The 21916-nt window shown below is 41.8% G+C and overlaps 1 protein-coding gene across 1 annotated transcript; it reads right to left on the bottom strand.

Annotated features, from left to right (window-relative positions):
• Nucleotides 1–17844: 17844 nt before the first annotated feature.
• Nucleotides 17845–21002, bottom strand: LOC143266025 (uncharacterized). The gene is made up of 3 exons (XM_076541246.1): nucleotides 20705–21002; nucleotides 19881–20015; nucleotides 17845–18161 (listed from the first exon to the last, which is right to left on the bottom strand). The coding sequence occupies exons 1-3, from the start codon at nucleotides 20708–20710 to the stop codon at nucleotides 17994–17996; spliced, it is 309 nt and encodes a 102-aa protein (XP_076397361.1). The 5' UTR covers nucleotides 20711–21002; the 3' UTR covers nucleotides 17845–17993.
• Nucleotides 21003–21916: the final 914 nt, after the last annotated feature.

Below are 21916 nucleotides of genomic sequence, written 5' to 3'. Positions count from 1 at the left end.
GAGAATCGGGGAAACTTGGCGATTACGTTTAAGACACTTCAATTATACGTTCATTTAACGTGGCGGACAAGAACTGGTGCTGTAGTTCTTTCAATTCTTCCAATATCGTTAACCTTAATTTACTGATGTAGAAGTAATAAGGAGCTCTTCATGGGTCAAGATTTTCAGATGGGAAAGTGGTCAAATAGATAGTTTTTCAAAGTTTATATGATCGAACTTCCACATTTTCGAAGTTCTAAAGTTCTTTATTTTCTGATTAGGTTTGCAGTTCTCAAACTGTCACATCCATACCTGGTCAAATCCCTAAATGTCTGAGTACCTGATTCGCCAAGTACTAAAATCCCTAGATACCCGAATCACCGAGTACCTAAAACCTCAAGTAGCCAAATGTCCGAGTACCTAAATTGGATATAGAGTAATGTGTATGATGATAAGTATAGTAGTACAATGTATGAGAGTTGGGTGGTGATTCAACGCGTGGTAGTTCAGTGACTGGTAGTGCAACACGTAGTAATTCGATTTGTGGTAGCGTAACGTGTTGTAATTCGGCGCGTAGTAATTCAATATATGGTAATTCAAAGCGTGATGATTCGATACATGGTAATCCAACGCGTGATAGTGCAACGCATGGCAATCCGATGCGTGGTAATTCAATACATGGTAATCCGATGCATGGTAATTCGAAACATGGTAATCCGATGCGTGGTATTACAGCGCATGGTAATTCGATACGTGGTAATCCGATGCGTGGTAGTGCAGCGCGTGGTAATTCGATACGTGGTAATCCGATGCGTGGTAGTGCAGCGCGTGGTAATTCGATACGTGGTAATCCGATGCGTGGTATTGCACCGCGTGGTAATTCGATACATGGTAATCCGATGCGTGGTAACGCAGCGCGTGGTAATTCGATACATGGTAATCTGATGCGTGGTAGTGCAGCGCGTGGTAATTCGATGCGTGGTAGTGCAGCGCGTGGTAATTCGATGCATGGTAATCCGATGCGTGGTAGTGCAGCGCGTGGTAATTCGATACATGGTAATCCGATGCGTGGTATTACAGCGCGTGGTAATTCCATACATGGTAATCCGATGCGTGGTAATTCGATACATGGTAATCCGATGCGTGGTAGTCCAGCGCGTGGTAATTCGATACATGGTAATTCGATGCGTAGTAGTGCAATGCGTGGTAATTCGATACGTGGTAATCCAATGCGTGGTAGAGCAGCGCGTGGTAATTCGATACATGGTAATCCGATGCGTGGTAGTGCAACGCATGGTAATTCGATACATGGTAATCCGATGCGTGGTAGTGCAGCGCGTGGTAATTCGATACATGGTAATCCGATACGTGGTAGTGCAGCGCGTGGTAATTTGGTACATGGTAATCCGATGCGTGGTAATTCGATACATGGTAATCCGATGCGTGGTAACACAGCGCGTGGTAATTCGATACATGGTAATCCGATGCGTGTTAGCGCAATGCATGGTAATTCAATACATGGTAATCCGATGCGTGGTAACGCAGCGCGTGGTAATTCGATACATGGTAATCCAATGCGTGGTACTGCAACGCATGCGCTACTCACAAATAGCCAAATCCTCAAGTACCTAATAAACATTCATTGAAGTAATCAATAAATGTTCATTCACAGTTCATATTTGCTCCGAGATTCCTGGAAGCCATGCTTTGAAGTCAGCGAAAGCAAGCATATCGCTTAATCGAGCTATGCTGGTTGAAACTTTTTAATCCCAAAGTTTTTAATCGCTTTTCCCTCACGTTCGACTGCGAATGTAGACATCAAACTACCATCGAATCCATCCTTAGCCAGTGTTTGCGGCTCGTCTCTTTTAGAACATGGAAAGTGGGTAATCAGTTTATAAATATGAAAAACTCTCACCATCCCTTCAGCCCTGAGCTCCGTTTTCTTCTCCACGCGAGGGGGGACTTTAAAGTAGCTTCCTATGCAAAAAACGCGGACGGCCTAAAGGGGATGTTCCTCAACCCATCGCGTTTTCGACTTTCGCTTCTATAAACAAGTTTCGATATAATAACACGGTGGGTATTATGATGGTGATGTTGGCATTACAGTGTGCTCGGAGTTCTCCGATAAAAATTCAAGGGAAGTACATTATGTTGTTATTATTCCGAATCTTTTTTCGTGGAATTCGGGACATTTGGATGGGGAGGAAGGAAGTATGGGGATTTGGAATTTCGGGATGTGGGGATGTAAAGATTTGGGATTTAAGAATTTGGAGACGGTGGGACTTGGGAATATAAGAATTTGGAGACGTAGGGGTATGGGGACTTAGGGATGATGGAGTTGGGGGATATAGGGATTTTGAGAGCTGGAAATTTGGGGATGCAGGGATTTGGAGATGTAGAGATTTAAGAATGTGGGAATTAGGGGATGTAGAAATTTGGGATTTATGAATTTGGGGACGGTGGGACTTGGCAATATAAGAATTTGGAGAGGTAGGGATTTGGGGGTGTGGGGACTTAGGGATGTCGGAGTTGGGGGATATAGGGATTTTGAGAGCTGGAAATTTGGGGATGCAGGGATTTGGAGATGTAGAGATTTAGGAATGTGGGAATTAGGGGATGTAGAGATGTAGGGATATAGTTTAAGTATTTGGGTTGTAGGTACTTGGACATTTGGCTACTTGGGGGTTGATGTTGACGTTGAGGTTGAAGTTGATGTGGATGTGGATGACAGTGTCGTTGTCTCTTCACAATTAATATTGCTATTGCTATTATTATTATTAGATGTTGACCTTGAGGTTGAAGTTGTGGATGTGGATGTGGATGTGGATGTAGATGTGGATGTTGATAACAATATCGTTGTCTCTTCACAATTAATATTGCTATTGCTATTATTATTATTCGATGTTAACCTTGAGGTTGAAGTTGATGTGAATATGGATGTGAATATGGATGTGGATGTGGATGTGGATGTGGATGTGGATGTGGATGTGGATGTGGATGTGGATGTGGATGTGGATGTGGATGTGGATGTGGATGTGGATGTGGATGTGGATGTGGATGTTGATGACAGTGTCGTTGTCTCTTCACAATTAATATTGCTATTGCTATTATTATTATTATTAGATGTTGACCTTGAGGTTGAAGTTGTGGATGTGGATGTGGATGTGGATGTTGATGACAGTGTTGTTGCAGCTCTCGTTGTCTCTTTACAATTAATATTGCTCTTGCTATTACTATTATTAATATTACTATTAATATTGTTGTCACTATCGATACTAACATTGATACTGCTGTTTCTATTGATATGACCATTAAAATTTAGACTGACCTCACTATCGCTACTATTGTTGAAGTTATTGTAATTACCTTTGTCATTGTCATTGTCAAATTTCTCCCTGCTGGCACAAGCGTGACAAATAAATAAGATAATTGAATTATTCTAGCAGCGTTCCCTCCGTGAGGCAGTAGAAAACGCTTAGCAGTGACAGTAACGGATAAGGCCATTAAGCAGATAATCCTGACCAATCCATACAAAGCGCTCTCTCAACAATACTTAAGAAACGGCAGTCCATTAAACGACTAACCGAATATACCTTACCCAGTTGTCGAATTACAGAAGAATCTCATCTCTCTCTGATCGAACAAATCGAATTAACCCCCGGGCACACGGTCCATCTCGCGCAGCGCCAACTTTCCGATAACGTCGGTTTTTAGGCGAAATCGTGGCCGGTTAAGGCCAGCGCCGGTTAACTTCGTTGTGCACTTTCTCGCCGACCGATTAATTTGCCCGACCATGGGACAAATCGTCGTGACGCGAGCGGAACGGGCGAACCGCGTATCGATTCGTGTAAAAAGGGCGCGTCGAAGCAAATAGAGCTATTCATTTTTCTGGCCCCGGGGTCTAATTGAAAACCATCCAACAGTCTCGACCCGCTGGGACACATAAGTTCCGAGGAGAATCTTCATTTACCGGCAGATTCGACTCGAATTTACGACTCGACCCGCACGGCTGAACAGATTTGCACGACTTTATGACGGCAACGTGACTTTTCTCGCCCTCGGCCACTATTCGTACAGAAACCACCTGGACAAAATATGGAAAATTTACGATCGACTTCTGGTTATTATTGTTCGATTAAGGAGTTACGAACCTTTAGTTCAACATTTCTGTGTCAGCTACTTTGCAGTTTGTTCTTTCTTGGGTCACGATGGGAGACGATATTTTTATTCGATTACGAAGTTTTAACACCTTGCCAGGTGTTGGAAGTCACGGTTGAAATGTTGATTCAACCTACAATTTTCTAGACAGTTGATGACTAATTACGGTAATAGCGTGGGGACATGTAGAACAAATTGAAAAGTTAGACACATTTTGTATTCAAGCAAAATTGAACACGATGTACGTCATGAGTGCGTCACGAATGCATCGCGAGTGCGTTATGGATGCGACATAAATGCGTCATGGGTGCGTCATGAATGCACCACGAGTGCGTCCTAAGAGCGATCATAAGACGGTTTGCGATATAACGAGAGGTAATTTGGAACGTAGGAATTCTACGCGTGGAAATTGGACGCTTGGGGATCCCACGCGTGGTAATCTGGCGCTTGGAAATTCCACGCGTGGAAATCTAGCGCTTGGCGATATAACGCGTGGAAATCTCGCGCTTGGCGACATAACGCATGGAAATCTGACGCTTGGGAATTCCACGCGTGGAAATTTGGCGCTTGGAAATTCCACGCGTGGGAATTTGACGCTTGGGGATCCCACGCGTGGAAATTTGGCGCTTGGGAATTCCACGCGTGGATATCTGGCGCTTGGGAATTCCACGCGTGGAAATTTGACGCTTGGGAATTCCACGCGTGGATATCTGGTGCTTGGGAATTCCACGCGTGGAAATTTGGCGCTTGGAAATTCCACGCGTGGGAATTTGACGCTTGGGGATCCCACGCGTGGAAATTTGGCGCTTGGGAATTCCACGCGTGGAAATTTAGCGCTTGGGAATTCCACGCGTGGAAATTTGACGCTTGGGAATTCCACGCGTGGAAATTTGACGCTTGGGGATCCCACGCGTGGAAATCTCGCGCTTAGCGATATAACGCGTGGAAATTTAGAACTTAGCAATCCCACATGAATGCGTCATGGGTGCGTCATGAGTGCGACCTGAATGTGTCATGAATGCGTCATGAGAGGAAACATAAATATATCATGAGTGCATTAATAGTGCGTCAAGCGTGCGTCATGAGTGCATCAAGAGTGCGTCAAGAGTGCGTCATGAGTGCGTCAAGAGTGCGTCAAGAGTGCGTCATGAGTTCATCAAAAGTGCGTCATGAGTGCATCAAGAGTGCGTCATGAGTGCGTCATGAGTTCATCAAGAGTGCGTCATGAGTCCATCAAGAGTGCGTCATTAGTGCGTCAAGAGTGCGTCATGAGTGCGTCAAAATATTTGAAGATGTTAAACGTTGATTATAGTGGAACTTTGAAAGCGTAAATTCGCTTTAGTACTTGTACCATTTGATAACTGTTGTTCGCAATCATAGTATTTCGAGTGTTAAACACGGTGGAATTACATTTATCGTGAAATTACCATACTCTTCGCCACTTCCGTTCCACGAGTGATCAAACGACATCGATAAGCGTTGATCAGCACCCGGATAATAAACATTCCTCGCATTCGGGATTGCGAACGAATTTATTTAACCGAATTAGAACTATTGACTAGTAAATTACCGGGAACAGAACAATTTACGGTCGAACAACAACTACACAAAGACTGTTGCGCGATAAATTACGGGTAATTAGCTGATAAACAACATCTGCGTTATCGTAATATCTCCATACGCCGTTATATTTCTAATTAACGAGGATAAAATTCTATTAAGCTCTATCGATCGCTGCGCGAACAGAAATAGCGCAGAAATTTTCCAATTTTTTCCTCCACTTTATTTCCCATCGAATTAACGAGTTTTCCACAATTCCAGAGTTTCTAAATTTTCGGACCCTCGTGTTTGAATAGAAGCTCGTTACGCGCGGAACGCGGTTAGATTAATCGATAACCGATGACGAATTGCAGTCGATTAAGCGGTGTCTCGTTTTCTGTGAAATTTGGTCTCAAACAGTGATTTAATTCCCTGCCGGCGAAATTTCGTGATGTAATAATAATTTCAGCCGCATCGTTAGAAACGGAAACGGACGGCCGGATGAGTTGCCGGGCCGGATTTGCATACGAAACTGTGCGAAGAGAAGAGATCTCAGCTGTCGCATCGACGTGCATGAATTTTTCATCGAGTTTTCTTTCATTCGTCTTCCAAACCTGGACTTGAATACGGAGTGGAAAAGACACTGAGAATATCCTTGCTAGAGCTTATTAACTTCGTATGAATGCTCGTTAAGAGCCATTGTAACTGAGAACAATTTAGCAAGTGTACTGTTAATTATTTTTATGGTGACTTATTTAGTAGCCTTTTTGTCTTTAGTTCCTTCCAGTTCCTCGTTACTACAATTACTATTTCATTTTGTACGTAACAGAATTTCCATGGATCAATAATTTTAGAGTACGTTTAGTTTATAGGTTATCGGTTCAAGTTTATAGGTTAGGTTATCTACCAAGGCAATAATAAATTCACGAGTGAAATCTTTTTCACTTATTCTACTTTCGATGTTCTTTCAAATGGAAATCTGGAAATCTGGCGCTTGGCGATATAACGCGTAGAAATTTGGCGCTTGAGAATTCCACGCGTGGAAATCTGGCGCTTGGGAATTCCATGCGTGGAAATTTGGCGCTTGGGAATTCCACGCGTGGAAATCTGGCGCTTGGGTATTCCACGCGTGGAAATTTGGCACTTGGAAATTCCACGCGTGGAAATTTGGCGCTTGGGAATTCCACGCGTGGAAATCTGGCGCTTGGGAATTCCACGCGTGGAAATCTGGCGCTTGGCGATATAACGCGTGGAAATTTGGCGCTTAAGAATTCCACGCGTGGAAATTTGGCGCTTGGGAATTCCATGCGTGGAAATCTGACGCTTGGAAATTCCACGCGTGGAAATTTGGCGCTTGGGAATTCCATGCGTGGAAATCTGGCGCTTGGGAATTCCACGCGTGGAAATTTGGCGCTTGGGAATTCCACGCGTGGAAATCTGGCGCTTGGGAATTCCACGCGTGGAAATCTGGCGCTTGGCGATATAACGCGTGGAAATTTGGCGCTTAAGAATTCCACGCGTGGAAATTTGGCGCTTGGGAATTCCATGCGTGGAAATCTGACGCTTGGAAATTCCACGCGTGGAAATTTGGCGCTTGGGAATTCCATGCGTGGAAATCTGGCGCTTGGGAATTCCACGCGTGGAAATTTGGCGCTTGGGAATTCCACGCGTGGAAATCTGGCGCTTGGCGATATAACGCGTGGAAATTTGGCGCTTGAGAATTCCACGCGTGGAAATCTGGCGCTTAGGAATTCCACGCGTGGAAATTTGGCGCTTGGGAATTCCATACGTGGAAATCTGACGCTTGGAAATTCCACGCGTGGAAATTTGGCGCTTGGGAATTCCATGCGTGGAAATCTGGCGCTTGGGAATTCCATGCGTGGAAATTTGGCGCTTGGAAATTCCACGTGTGGAAATTTGGCGCTTGGAAATTCCACGCGTGGGAATCTGGCGCTTGGAAATTCCACGCGTAGAAATCTGATGCTTGGGAATTCCACGCGTGGAAATTTGACGTTTGGGAATTCCGCGCGTAGAAATTTGACGCTTGGCGATATAACGCGTGGAAATCTAGCGCTTGGGAATTCCACGCGTGGAAATCTGGCGCTTGGCGATATAACGCGTGGAAATTTGGTGCTTGAAAATTCCACGCGTGGAATTCAAGTTTATAGATTAAGTTATCCATCAAAGCAATAATAAATTCAGAAGTGAAGTCTTTCACTCATTCTTCTTTCGACGTTCCTTCAAATACTGTCAGATATGAACTCCTCTGACCCTTTATCCTCGAAGGATACTTTATCGCCACTTTCACATATCGATCTTAGCACAAGGTTTTCGATATATATTACAAGGTCTTCGAATCCCGATTAGATAATTCCAAGTGAAAGAACTTCCGTACGTGCTAATTGGCCAAATATCACCGAAGCATTAACAATTAATTATAGTGTTCACGACTGGTCAAAGTATAACCTCCGAGCATAATTTAACAACGTTTACCAATAAACGTGGTTCAATATTGTGCTTCGGTAACTGTGGCTGCCTGTCGCAAAATTATCTTCCCACTAATTAAATTACAAGTTGCAGAACGTTGGCGAACTTGCGGACCTTGTTCTTACGAGGCACAAAATGGCCGCCGGCGATGGAGCTACGAGCACCTCGGGCCTTTGGGAATTATTGGATCGACTTATCGTTATCATTTTCACACTGTATTTACTTCTTATCTTAAATTAGCTCTGAACTTTTTGCTGCGTGCTTTGATATCTCTTATGATGTTTTATTGTTGTTTAAGGTTAGGTTAGAAGTGCTTTATAGAATGTTATGGTTTAATGAGATTATAAGGTTAAGGTAGTTTAATAAAATTATCGGGAAGGTTATTGTTTAATAAAATTATCAAAAAGGTTATAGCTTGATAAAATTATGTATGTTTAGTTTCATTCAGGTTTGGTTAGAAATATAACATAGTATAATGGGAATAATAATGGCATTACGGGACTAATCTAATAGTCAGGTTAAAAATCTTACACTGAAAATCCTGTAAAAAGTGGTTACTGAGAATGTACCTTAAATTAGATCAGTTAATGTTAGGTTATAAATGCAATATTTTATAAAAGTCTGTCTGTTTATCGACCGATGGTAAGTTAGGTTAGTAATGCAATTACTTTCGCAATATCTTCCACAACTACAAAAAATATTTCAATATCAATTTTCATTTCAGTTATCGACTAAACCTTAAAGCAGATATTGAAGTTACGTAACAAATCCATTTATATCTATTCCGTTAAAATTGAATCACAACGCAACGTAGAGCAAGAAAGTCGCCATAAAACGCCAGTCACTACAGCATTATTCGATATTTCTATCATTAGGGGGCGTATTAAATCTCCCCGAAGAATGGATGACACCGAAAACGTCACTTCCGCGCGTCTTAGCTCACATTTTTCATCTATCGTAGACAAGTCCTTGAAGTTGAACGGCAGGTTGACTAACGAGCATCCATCGAACGTTTTCCTAATCTCGCTGATGTGCGATTTATTCCGCGTGACCGACAAATTTTCTCTATCTAATTGTGTTCACGAATCTGTACTTCCTAATTAAATCTCCGATAATTTCGTTCGTCTCTCCTTCGCATTTCCCGCCATTTTGCTCTCAGTTTGCATTCCAAACGCGTACTAATACGCGTAGAATTTCCACACGCTCGATTCTCACGCGTTAGATTTCCACGCGTTAAATATCTACGCACTGGATTTCCACGCGCTGGATATCTACGCGTTGAATTCTCACGCGCTAGATTTCCACGCGCTGGATATCTACGCGTTAGATTTCCACGCGCTGGATATCTACGCGTTAGATTTCCACGCGCTGGATATCTACGCGTTAGATTTCCACGCGTTAAATATCTACGCACTGGATTTCCACGCGCTGGATATCTACGCGTTGAATTCTCACGCGCTAGATTTCCACGCGTTGAATTCTCACGCGCTAGATTTCCACGCGCTGGATATCTACGCGTTAGATTTCCACGCGTTAAATATCTACGCACTGGATTTCCACGCGCTAGATATCTACGCGTTGAATTCTCACGCGCTAGATTTCCACGCGCTAGATATCTACGCGTTAGATTTCCACGCGTTAAATATCTACGCACTGGATTTCCACGCGCTGGATATCTACGCGTTGAATTCTCACGCGCTAGATTTCCACGCGCTAGATATCTACGCGTTAGATTTCCACGCGTTAAATATCTACGCACTGGATTTCCACGCGCTGGATATCTACGCGTTGAATTCTCACGCGCTAGATTTCCACGCGCTGGATATCTACGCACTGGATTTCCACGCGCTGGATATCTACGCGTTGAATTCTCACGCGCTAGATTTCCACGCGCTGGATATCTACACGTTAAATTCCCACGCGTGTGGGAATAAAATATTATTTATAGAAATTTTATTTTATTAAAAAATATTATTTTATAGAAATAATATTATTTTATAGAATAATATTATTTTATAGAAATAATATTTTATTTTTATAAAAATCCTCGAAAAGTCGACTTTCTAAAAATAAAACGAACGCTTGCAGAACTAATTAAAGCGCGTGTTTGCATAAGATATACCGAAGAGATAATCCCTTTTGTTTCGAAAGCACAAAGTGACGACACGTAGTAGTACGTGAGGAGAAAATTCGCGGAAAGACGCCTGCCTTATTCAGGAGGAGGCTGAATTAGTCAGACAATAGAAAGTTTCAAGACTAAAAGGAGTTAATTAAGACACGTAGTACTACGTGCGAACGTTAACTATTTATTATTGAGCGATTCTCGCGTGTAAGACGGCGCTGCAATCAGCGTCACGTGCAGCCTGGTATCGCTGCAATCACCCTCCGGGGGAAACACGCCCCCGGGGCCGGAAACACGCGAATACTTTAATGGAATTCGTAGGACGGTCACGTGATCCCTGTGTGACCGGAGAATCCGAAAATTGGCGAGATTTCACGGACGATTTCGGGCGGTTACATAAGGATCTTGCCAGTGTGAATTTTTGCACCCGAATCGTCGATTTTCCGAATAAATTGGACGAGAGGAAGCTGCAAATGGCACGTGGCAGGAATTCTGCTCTCAGATTTTCTACGTGTACCTGTTTATCAGTCTCCAATATTTTTACATATTCTTTTTTTCACTCCATAAAACATTTGTTAGAATTTGTTCAGAAACTTTATTAAAAATAATTTTTACGTGGTTCGATAGAAAACGATTCAGTCGTAAATAAATAGTAAGGACACTCTAACGTATCGATTACTTTCAACGTAGTACTACGTCATAGTACGTCACTTGAAACAACCTGTAACTCGATTACTATAAATGCTTAATATATTCACCCAACCGAAGATTACATCAAAGAGAAAAATTCAGAACGTACTACTACGTTCACATCTCCAACCATTGAAACACTCCTCGGTCGAAGTGTGAATATAAAAAACATATCAAAGCTGTCTGTAACTCCACCTCAAGTATTAACTCGTCCCTTTTTCGAGTTCTTTCAGGATTTCTCTGACACGCACGATTTATGACAAATTCGAACCCTCCCTCCATACTTCATTTCGCTTTCAGTCACCGGATATAAACGACGTCGTTAATATTTGTCACAAAGAACGTCGGAGACTTTAACATCTCGACTTAACGACTATACATCTGCACTACGTGATTCCAATTACTGTTCCTTTGATAAAGCAACAGGAAAGAAAAATGTTCACAAACGTTACTCGTTAGATGCGGAAAGTGTGCAACGAGCGGATACAAGCGGACATTGTTTGCATAACCGAGTGGTGATCCCTTTGTTCTATGAGAACGTAGTACTACGTTCTCCGCGCCGCGTTGGACGTAGGTGGTGCCTTTTGCTGCTGTTCCTGGATCGTTACATTCCTGGGACCTTACACCTTGACACTCTCGTATCTGTAGGGTATGTCCTTGGAGGCCAATGTTCATAGTTATATCCTTAGAAACTGTATACGTAGTCCTTTATATTCGGAGACTGCTGTATTTCTATAGCCTAGATGTCTGGGAAAGTCTAGGGTGGGTAAACGGCTGTATTTCTGGACATTTGTAACTCTATATCCTTAGACCGTCACGTTCCTAGACTTCTATACCCATGGTACTTAGACTCCTATACTGATAGACTTCATACCTAGACTCCTATACTCATAGACCTCATATCTAGACTCCTATACTCATAAACCTCATACCTAGACTCCTATACTCATAACCTCCATATACATAGACTTCTACACTCATAGCCCCCATACCTAGACTCCTATACTCATAGCTCTTATGTCGCTAGACCCCTATACCCGTAGCCCCCACATCCCTGGATCCCTATACTCATAGCCCCCATACCTAGACTCCTATACCCATAGCCTCCACATACCTAGACCCCTATACTCATAGCACCCACATCCCTAAAGTCCTATCCTCATAGTGGCAACATCCCTGGAGTCCTATACTCATAGCCTCCACATACCTAGACTCCTATACTCATAGCACCCACATCCCTAAAGCCCTATCCTCACAGTGGCCACATCCCTAGAGTCCTATACTCATAGCCCCCATACCTAGACTCCTATACCCATAACCTCCACATACCTAGACTCCTATACTCATAGCACCCACATCCCTAAAGCCCTATTCTCACAGTGGCCATATCCCTAGAGTCCTATACTCATAGCCCCCATACCTAGACCCCTATACTCATAGCCCCCACATCCCTAGACCCCTATACTCATAGCGTCCACATCCTCAAACCCCGATACTCATAGCGTCCACATCCTTAGACCACTATACCCATAGCCCCCACATCCCTAGAGTACTATATTCATAGCACCCACATCCCTAAACCCCGATACCCATAGCGTCCACATCCCTAGACCCCTATACTCATAGCCCCCATATCCCTAGACCCCTATACCTACAGCCCCCGCATCCCTAGAGCCCTATACTCATAGCGTCCACATCCTTAGACCCCTATACTCATAGCACCCACATCCCTAAACCCCGATACCCATAGCGTCCACATCCCTAGAATCTTATACTCATAGCGTCCACATCCTTAGACCACAATACCTATAGCCCCCATATCCCTAGAGTCCTATACTCGTAGCGTCCACATCCTTAGACCACTGTACCCATAGCCCCCACATACCTAGAGTCCTATACTCATAACCCCCATACCTAGACTCCTATACCCATAGCCTCTACATCCCTAAACCCCTACATCCTCGTACAGTAGATGTACATTTCCATATTGTTTCCTAACTACAAGTTTCAATGTACCAAGAAGTTTAACGAGACCGACAATCCTACCTACCCTATCCCCACGACTACCTTTCGCAGGCACCAAAAGCGAACATTAATTTCAAAGAGCGTTTCATTATCTCCCGCCTTAATCCGTCGAATCGCAAAACACTTGGACAGGCTGCTTAATTGTTGGGAAGAACATTTAATGCCTGGATTACGCGATTTTGGACGCAACGTGGATTTCGGTGAGACACACAGTGCATCATTGTAACCGACTTCGGAAACTGCTCACCGATAGCGTTCAAGCATCTTCCCGGAAATAACGGAAGCAATAGATACTTGCCAGAGAATCAGCAGAAACAATGGGGACGTTGCATCCTCCTCTCGACGGGTAAGGAACAGCGATACGCTGCAGGTATACACCTAGCCAGACGATATTAAAGGAGCAAGCAGACGAGAAATTAAAACACAATGCACGTGGTGCGCCTTTGTCTTCCGTGAAAGAGGACGAGACGGGGGGGTCCGCAATATTCCGCAGAGAACGCAGACTGTGTGCATATACTGTTGGAAAACACTCGTGTCCCGTCGGTACACGTCCTTGTACGAGCACGTAAAATAGACCATACCGTCCGTCGCATGGAAACGAGAGAAATCTGAATAAATCTGGCGACGACCGCTTCTTATGTACGGCAAACCGTGGATTATTTCGGGCGAATTGCGTTCTCGGACAACCGAGTCCCATCGCTAGCCGCTAGAAATTTACGCCGTCGGCAACTTTCAAATGGAATGCAAAGTGGCTTACCGATTTCCACGGCTCGCTGCTGGACTATTTCGACCTGTGCCGGAGTGGGAAATACCCGGGGAGTGTTTTTGGCACCGAACTGATTACCATAAGCTCCAAATTGCGGCATTTATGTGTTCTGAGAGATGTAGGGAATCGAGCGAGGGGCTTGTAGGCCAAATGCCGTTGCCCGAGTATATAATTTATGGCTCCAGACAACGAGATTGGTCAAGCAAGTACATTTTCTGCCGTATTATAACCAGTCAAGTAGTTTACGTTTCAGAAAACGACTAGACATGTGCCTTCTAGCTATCATATATGGTCAGACAAGTAGAACATGTCTTTGAGCAGCGTGTGTGATCAGACAAGTAGTATATGCCTTCTAGCTATCATATATGGTCAGACAAGTAGAACGTGTCTTTAAGCAGCGTGTGTGATCAGACAAGTAGTATATGCCTTCTGGCTATTGTGTATGGTCAGACAAGTAGATCATGACTTCGAGTAACGTATGTAGTCAGACAAGTTGTATATGTCTTCTGGCTATCATGTATGGTCAGACAAGTAGATCATGACTTCGAGTAACGTATGTAGTAAGACAAGTAGTATATGTCTTCTGGCTATCATGTATGGTCAGACAAGTAGATGATGACTTCGAGCAGCATATGTAGTAAGACAAGTAGTACATGCCTTCTGGCTATCATGTATGGTAAGACAAGTGGATGATGACTTCGAGTAACGTATGTAGTAAGACAAGTAGTATATGTCTTCTGGCTATCATGTATGGTAAGACAAGTAGATGATGACTTCGAGCAGCATATGTAGTAAGACAAGTAGTACATGCCTTCTGGCTATCATGTATGGTAAGACAAGTGGATGATGACTTCGAGTAACGTATGTAGTCACACAAGTAGTACATGCCTTCTGGCTATCATGTATGGTCAGACAAGTAGATGATGACTTCGAGTAACGTATGTAGTAAGACAAGTAGTATATGTCTTCTGGCTATCATGTATGGTCAGACAAGTAGTATATGTCTTCTGGCTATCATGTATGGTCAGACAAGTAGATGATGACTTCGAGTAACATGTGACTCCGAGCAACATAGATGGTCAGACAAGTAGTATATCATTTTTTTTTAGTGTTTCTTACTTTCTGTACTTTTAAAAGCTTCCAACCCCAGCTTAATATCACATGAAACTAACCATTTGCATAATTGCATACAGATTTGTCAAGATCCATCGAACAGCAGAATGACAATGTAGTAAAAGTCGAATAAAAAGTGAACGAAGTTGCGGAAGTTTTGCATGCAAATGCCGTAGTAGTAGGTGTTTGGACTGCAGGTTTGCATTTCAAAGCAACCGAAAAGGGGAAATTCAGCGGCTAACAGAAACGAAATTCCAATGAAAGCCACGTTACATCCTGCGTCCCAGTTTTCATTTCCCGGCAAATCCATCCTGTTTTATCAAACCCGGTCTGGAAAATCTATGCTGCGAGTTGTGTACCGAAAAATAGAAACAGCCTGTGCGGCCATAACGGCGTATGTCAGAAGTATTTACTTTCGGAACAATCGACAATTTAATTAATCGTAACGGGACATTAACTTTTATCAACTCCCATTACACCTCCGAGTTACTTGGACCGGAGAAACGGATATTTATGAGCCATAGGGTGGTTCCTGCCACGAGATCGGTGGTTCACTACGCTGCGGTTACTACCCCATTAAACCTTTGCCTTTTATAGTTTTCACGATCGTTCAAGGCAGCTTGCTTCTGGATTACTTGTTCCAGCCGCAACCATACACTTTACCGCTTCCTCGGCCCGAAATAATCGCGTTTCAAGAAAACTCACCTTTCGGGTATATTAACGTTGAGTGCTTGTAAAAAATTCCTCAGCTTCTTTGCGAGTAAATTTCACCTCCATTGTCCTAATTTTTACGCACTGTTACAATCCATTAACAAGTCAAGTTTTAATAATTTCGTGTGCTTTCAAATTCGAATATTTTTCTGTTATTTTTGAAACAACCTTTTCCACGTTAAACATTTAAATGATACAGAACGTTGTAATTACTTTTTAAATTAAATTTCCGAGGTACGTTGAAAAATACGATAATGGAAATCAAACGTGTACTGGTTAATGGAGCTTTACTTAAAAATAATCAACATTAAACATAAAATTGTTACAAGTTTCAAAAATTGCAATAATTATTACAAAAATTGATAGCACTTTAATTTATTATAAATTAATACGAAGTTATTCAAAATTTACATTTGCTTGAATGAAATTTCTTTTAATTAAATTTGATAAAATCTCTGAAATCAAAGTGACATTCTTTTCTTTGAAACATCCTCGTTCGTTTAATGAGACGTTTCTTAAGACGCACATCCAGCCAGGTTTTACAACAGCAATTTAACTAGCCGTCTGACAGATTTAGCCAAACGCTCAGCATCAGTCTGATTAAACATCATTTAAGTGTTGTCTGAAAGCCAACGTAAGATTAACTGGAAGCTGCAGAACTGTTCGCGCCGGTTTTCCAGGATTAACTTCGCTGGAAAAAATTCATTGCAGGCGTTTGTTTCCCCTCAGTAATTACAAGGGGAGAAAATAATCCTCTAATCAAATTAAAAATGAATATTCGTTTATTAGGAAAAATATAATTCTGATGATCAAAGTTTCTGGATATAATTGGCTGGAGTTATCTTCAAATGAAGACCTGAATCTTCAAGTGATCTCTCATTATGAAATTCGATGACGTTCTTGTGAGTTGTTACAGCCGAAAGGGTCGGATTAATTTCGAGATTACGAATTTGGTTAAAATGACGTTCCACGGAGTTATTTAGGGAGGGATTTAAATTTTATGGGAAGTAACGTGCTCGGAGAAATGAGTATGGATGTTTGACAAGAGGACCTCGAGCAAATTACTGTGAGCTAATGTTTTATTACGAAAGTGATACGTCAGCCAGCAGTTAGCTAAAGAGCGTTTAAATACTCCCTCTATTAGTTAATTAATAGTAAGCAGATGAAGAACTCATAAAACGGTCTAGAAACTAAAAGATTAAGGGGCGAAGCGAAATTAGTATGCGTTTCCTGTGAATATTGGAAAGTAACGAGATTGATTCTCTAATGGCGTTCCGTCGAAAAATTACCTGAATGCGCACTCGAAATCGAATGGTACAATTTGCGTGTTGATTCACAGAGACGATAATTGAACGACGCAAATCTGGTTCTGTTTGTTCGAGTAGAAATTAATTTCTAATTAACGTTGGTTGAAATTTTAGCACGAATATTTGCGTGCGTATACTCTGATGAAACCTTTTAAAATGAAACTAACTAATTACATTATAATAATGATGCGAACTAAAATTTCTACGGGTGCACGAGTGTTCTCGATAATAAACGCGAACTTTCGAATGAACGCGGTTCCCATTTGTCTGTACCTAACTGCAACTCCAATTTTCCGCGATGATTAACTGTTTTCAGCTTTATTATCATAACGTGTTACAAATTTACACGTGTTCCGAGCAAGAAATTCAATTTGCGCCACTCATCGCTCCCTGTTCAAACTTATTCAACCACTATATGATACGAATTTCTGTGTTGTATGTACGCAATTTCCTGCTACGTAAATATTCCTCAATATGAACATCAACCGTAAACAGTAGGATACAATACAATTCTAGGTTTCATGTTATAGTAATTTTATAGTGATTTTCTGCCTTCTGTATCTCTAGTTTTTTATATTCTAATAATTCCCTAGCTTCCCAATTCCTAGATTGCTCATTATAGTAATTTTATAACGCTATTCCCTAGATTTTACGTACTAATTCTCTAGCTTCCCAAATACCTAGGTTTATGCTAGTAATTTTCTAAGCTTTCAAAAACTCCCTAGAATTGGTAAGAGGGAAAGTGATTTTATTCTACCTATCAAATGTTCCTAGAATATAGGCAGAAAAACGTGAAATATTACTGAAAAAATATTTTGGGCCTCATTGGGTTTCGATCCCTGGTCATTTTGGTGACAGTCCATGACGCTACTCGCGTTACCAACTACCTTACGTTTAACTAGTTTCATTTTTTACTATATTCCGTACATTTAATAAAGAAGACATAATGTATTAAAAATTTTTATTCGAATTTAACAAGAAAATGACTATATACATACAGTGATTACAAATTATCTGCGAACAAACGTCTTCCAGACGATGGTATCACGTTCGAGGCGACACGTACTCGAGCAGGTATCTCGTCGAATTTCGATTAGCCACGTACTCGTGTGAAAATAGTGTGAACCTTCTCCGCGGACTCGTTGAAGATGACTTGGAGACCCGGGACCGTTTGTTTAAGGCACCATTTCGCTGTCATCGGGCTGATCAGGATTATGGCGATAACGGTGACCGTCAACGGGGCGAGCAACACCCACACGATCTGAGAAACAACGTCACCGATAATTCGCTCGCATAATTTCACGAATCAGCGCCGCGAGACAGGGTCAACCGACAGGGTGAACCCGTTTCGATTCGCTATAAAAAAGTACGGTCCTACGTGCAAAAACGCGCCTTTCTGCTGGGTCACTCTGAGATTACACTTAAATTCGTACCTTTTTCACACGCTTTTACTAAACATGGGGTCGGCGAGGGAGTCAGTTTTTTCTGTGTCTAACGATACTTCGAGGTTTCTCAGTTCTGTAGGACTATAGACTTCTAAATTGATACGTTTCTAAATTCTTATATAAATAACTAGGCTCTTAGATTTCTAGGTGTTAGATTTCTAGATTCCTAAATTTGGTTTCTAGATTCATAGATTCCAAGGTTTCTAGATCAAAATATTCCTAGATCCCAGTACTCCCAGATCCACAGATCCCTAGATCCACCGATCGGTAGATCCATCGATCGCCACATCCACCGATTCCTAGATCCACCGATCCCTAGATCCACCGATCCCTAGATCCACCGATCCCTAGATCCACCGATCCCTAGATCCACCGATCCCTAGATCCACCGATCCCTAGATCCACCGATCCCTAGATCCACCGATCCCTAGATCCACCGATCCCTAGATCCACCGATCCCTAGATCCACCGATCTCTAGATTCACCGATCCCTAGATCCACCGATCGGTAAATCCACCGATCCCTAGATCCACCGATCCCTAGATCCACCGATCCCTAGATCCACCGATCCCTAGATCCACCGATCCCTAGATCCACCGATCCCTAGATCCACCGATCCCTAGATCCACCGATCCCTAGATCCACCGATCTCTAGATCCACCGATCCCTAGATCCACCGATCCCTAGATCCACCGATCGGTAAATCCACCGATCCCTAGATCCTCCGATCTCTAGATCCACCGATCTCTAGATCCACCGATCCCTAGATCCACCGATCCCCAGATCCACCGATCGGTAAATCCACCGATCCCTAGATCCTCCGATCCCTAGATCCACCGATCCCTAGATCCACCGATCCCTAGATCCACCGATCCCTAGATCCACCGATCCCTAGATCCACCGATCCCTAGATCCACCGGTCCCTAGATCCACCGGTCCCTAGATCCACCGATCGGTAAATCCACCGATCCCTACATCCACCGATCTCTATATCCACCGATCCCTAGATCCACCGATCCCTAGATCCACCGATCCCTAGATGCACCGATCCCTAGATCCACCGGTCCCTAGATCCACCGGTACCTAGATCCACCGGTCCCTAGATCCACCGATCGGTAAATCCACCGATCCCTACATCCACCGATCTCTATATCCACCGATCCCTAGATCCACCGATCCCTAGATCCACCGATCCCTAGATGCACCGATCCCTAGATCCACCGGTCCCTAGATCCACCGGTACCTAGATCCACCGATCCCTAGATCCACCGATCGGTAGATCCACCGATCCCTAGATCCACCGATCTCTAGATCCACAGATCCCTATATCCCCATATCCCCAGATCCCTAGATCCCCACATCAATAGTTCTGTGTATTAATAACACAATTTTACAGTTCGACACAAAACGACACGAAATTCAATAAAAATTATGAAAGGCCGAGGTTATTAAAGCATCTCAATAGAAAGATTTAATCTGAAAGGAATTCGAAGCGCATTATGAATAGAAACGTAAATATAATTTAATATACGTACGTAGGATATCCAAGAGATGATTAACCAGCCAAGTAGTATAGTACCGGCGGTATTTAAATACGACGCGTACTCGGCTCTCAGTAGGTACTGCAAACAGGGAAATTTTCTGCCCAAATCCGTCAAAATTGGTTGGAACTGCAAGGAGGAATTGATGGTTCGATGCTTAAGTACATGTAGCTCGAGTATCGATTCAAATTTTCAGCTCAGTATTTAATCACTCGTGTGCGGGGTTAATTGACTACTTAACCCTTTGCACTACCTAATTTCCATTACCAACTACTTCATTTATAAAGTTGATCGGAAAAGGGTTTTTAATGAAGTGTATTGGAGCAGTGTAGCATGTGACAAGTACAATTTTCATTTATTATTAATAATAAATAAATACTGTGTAAGGTTATGAGTTTATGAGAGGTTGTGAGGTTATGAGGTTATGTGAGGTTGTGAGATTATGAGGTTATGAGGTTATGAGGTTATGAGGTTATGAGGTTATATGAGGTTATGTTAGGTTATGAGGTTATGTTAGGTTATGTTAGGTTATGAGGTTATGTTAGGTTATGAGGTTATGTTAGGTTATGAGGTTATGTTAGGTTATGAGGTTATGAGGTTATGTGAGGTTGTGAGGTTATGAGGTTATGTGGTTAGGTCAGGTATTGAAGTTATGAGGTTAGGTCAGGTTATGAGATTATGTTAGGTTATGAGGTTATGAGGTTATGTGAGAATATAAGGTTACATGAGGTTATGAGATCATATGAAGTTATGAAAAATGTTAAAATTATGTAACATTATAAGAAAACTCTGATTTTGCAAAACAAAATGGTACTTACGTCCATTTTCCCAGTCTTCACTCTTCGTCACATACATAAAACTTAATAATTTACTTCAGCATCAAAATTCAGCTTTCATTCTGTTTATTTTTGACATCTGTGTAACTGAAATTCGTTTACAACGAAAAATGAATTAATTGGACAAACTTAATCAGATTTTTGTAGAACATGTTCCCTCGAAAGCAACATAATTTCAACTTTATTTCCTTTTTCTGTCTTCTTTTGATTTTGACAGAACGGAAATTATAACCTCGTGTGACATTCGAGGCACGTTGATGAAGAAATAAACGAACAACGAAGGGGCAAACTTCACGGAACCGTGAAATGAAAGAGACTCTTGACGTTGTTGAAAAAACATTTTCTATCTCGGAATGCGACGTGTAAACTTTTGCGTTTCATTTTAATTTCGTTGAATCCTCTTTTCATATTCGGGCAAGAATTTTTGGGGGGACAAAAACCAGGAAACGTGGAGAGTTTACTGTGAAAAGGTTTCGCAGTTTATCAGGGTGCAGGAAGCGCTTGGTGGACTTGGATCGTAGTTCTAAGATACTACTTTCAGTCTGAATGTTGTAGTAAATGAATTCGAAATGATTTTTATCAAAATTTATATATTTTACAGTTCCGAAATAACTAAATGGTAAAATAATAAAATGACCTTAAGAATAAAATGGTAAAATGAAAAAATAACAAAATGGCCAAATAGTAAAATGGTAAAACAGTGAAGTAGTAAAATTGTAAAATAACAGAATGGCCAAATAGTGAAATAGTAAAATGGTAAAATAACAGAATGGCTAAATAGTGAAATAGTAAAATGGTAAAATAACAGAATGGCCAAATAGTGAAATAGTAAAATGGTAAAATAACAGAATGGCCAAATAATGAAATAGTAAAATGGTGAAATAACAGAATGGCCAAATAGTGAAATAGTAAAGTGGTAAAATAACAGAATGGCCAAATAGTGAAATAGTAAAATGGTAAAATAACAGAATGGCCAAATAGTGAAACCGTAAAATGGTAAAATAACAGAATGGCCAAATAGCGAAATAGTGAAATGGTAAAATAACAAAATGGCCAAATAGTAAAATAGTAAAATGGTAAAATAACAGAATGGCCAAATAGTGAAATCGTAAAATGGTAAAATGACAGAATGGCCAAATAGTGAAATAGTAAAATGGTAAAATAACAGAATGGCCAAATAGTGAAATAGTAAAA

Source organism: Megachile rotundata, chromosome 16 (assembly GCF_050947335.1).
Source record: "Megachile rotundata isolate GNS110a chromosome 16, iyMegRotu1, whole genome shotgun sequence".
Classification (NCBI taxonomy): Eukaryota; Metazoa; Arthropoda; class Insecta; order Hymenoptera; family Megachilidae; genus Megachile; species Megachile rotundata.
Note: the sequence above shows the minus strand (reverse complement) of the source record. Positions and strands in the feature narration are given on the sequence as shown.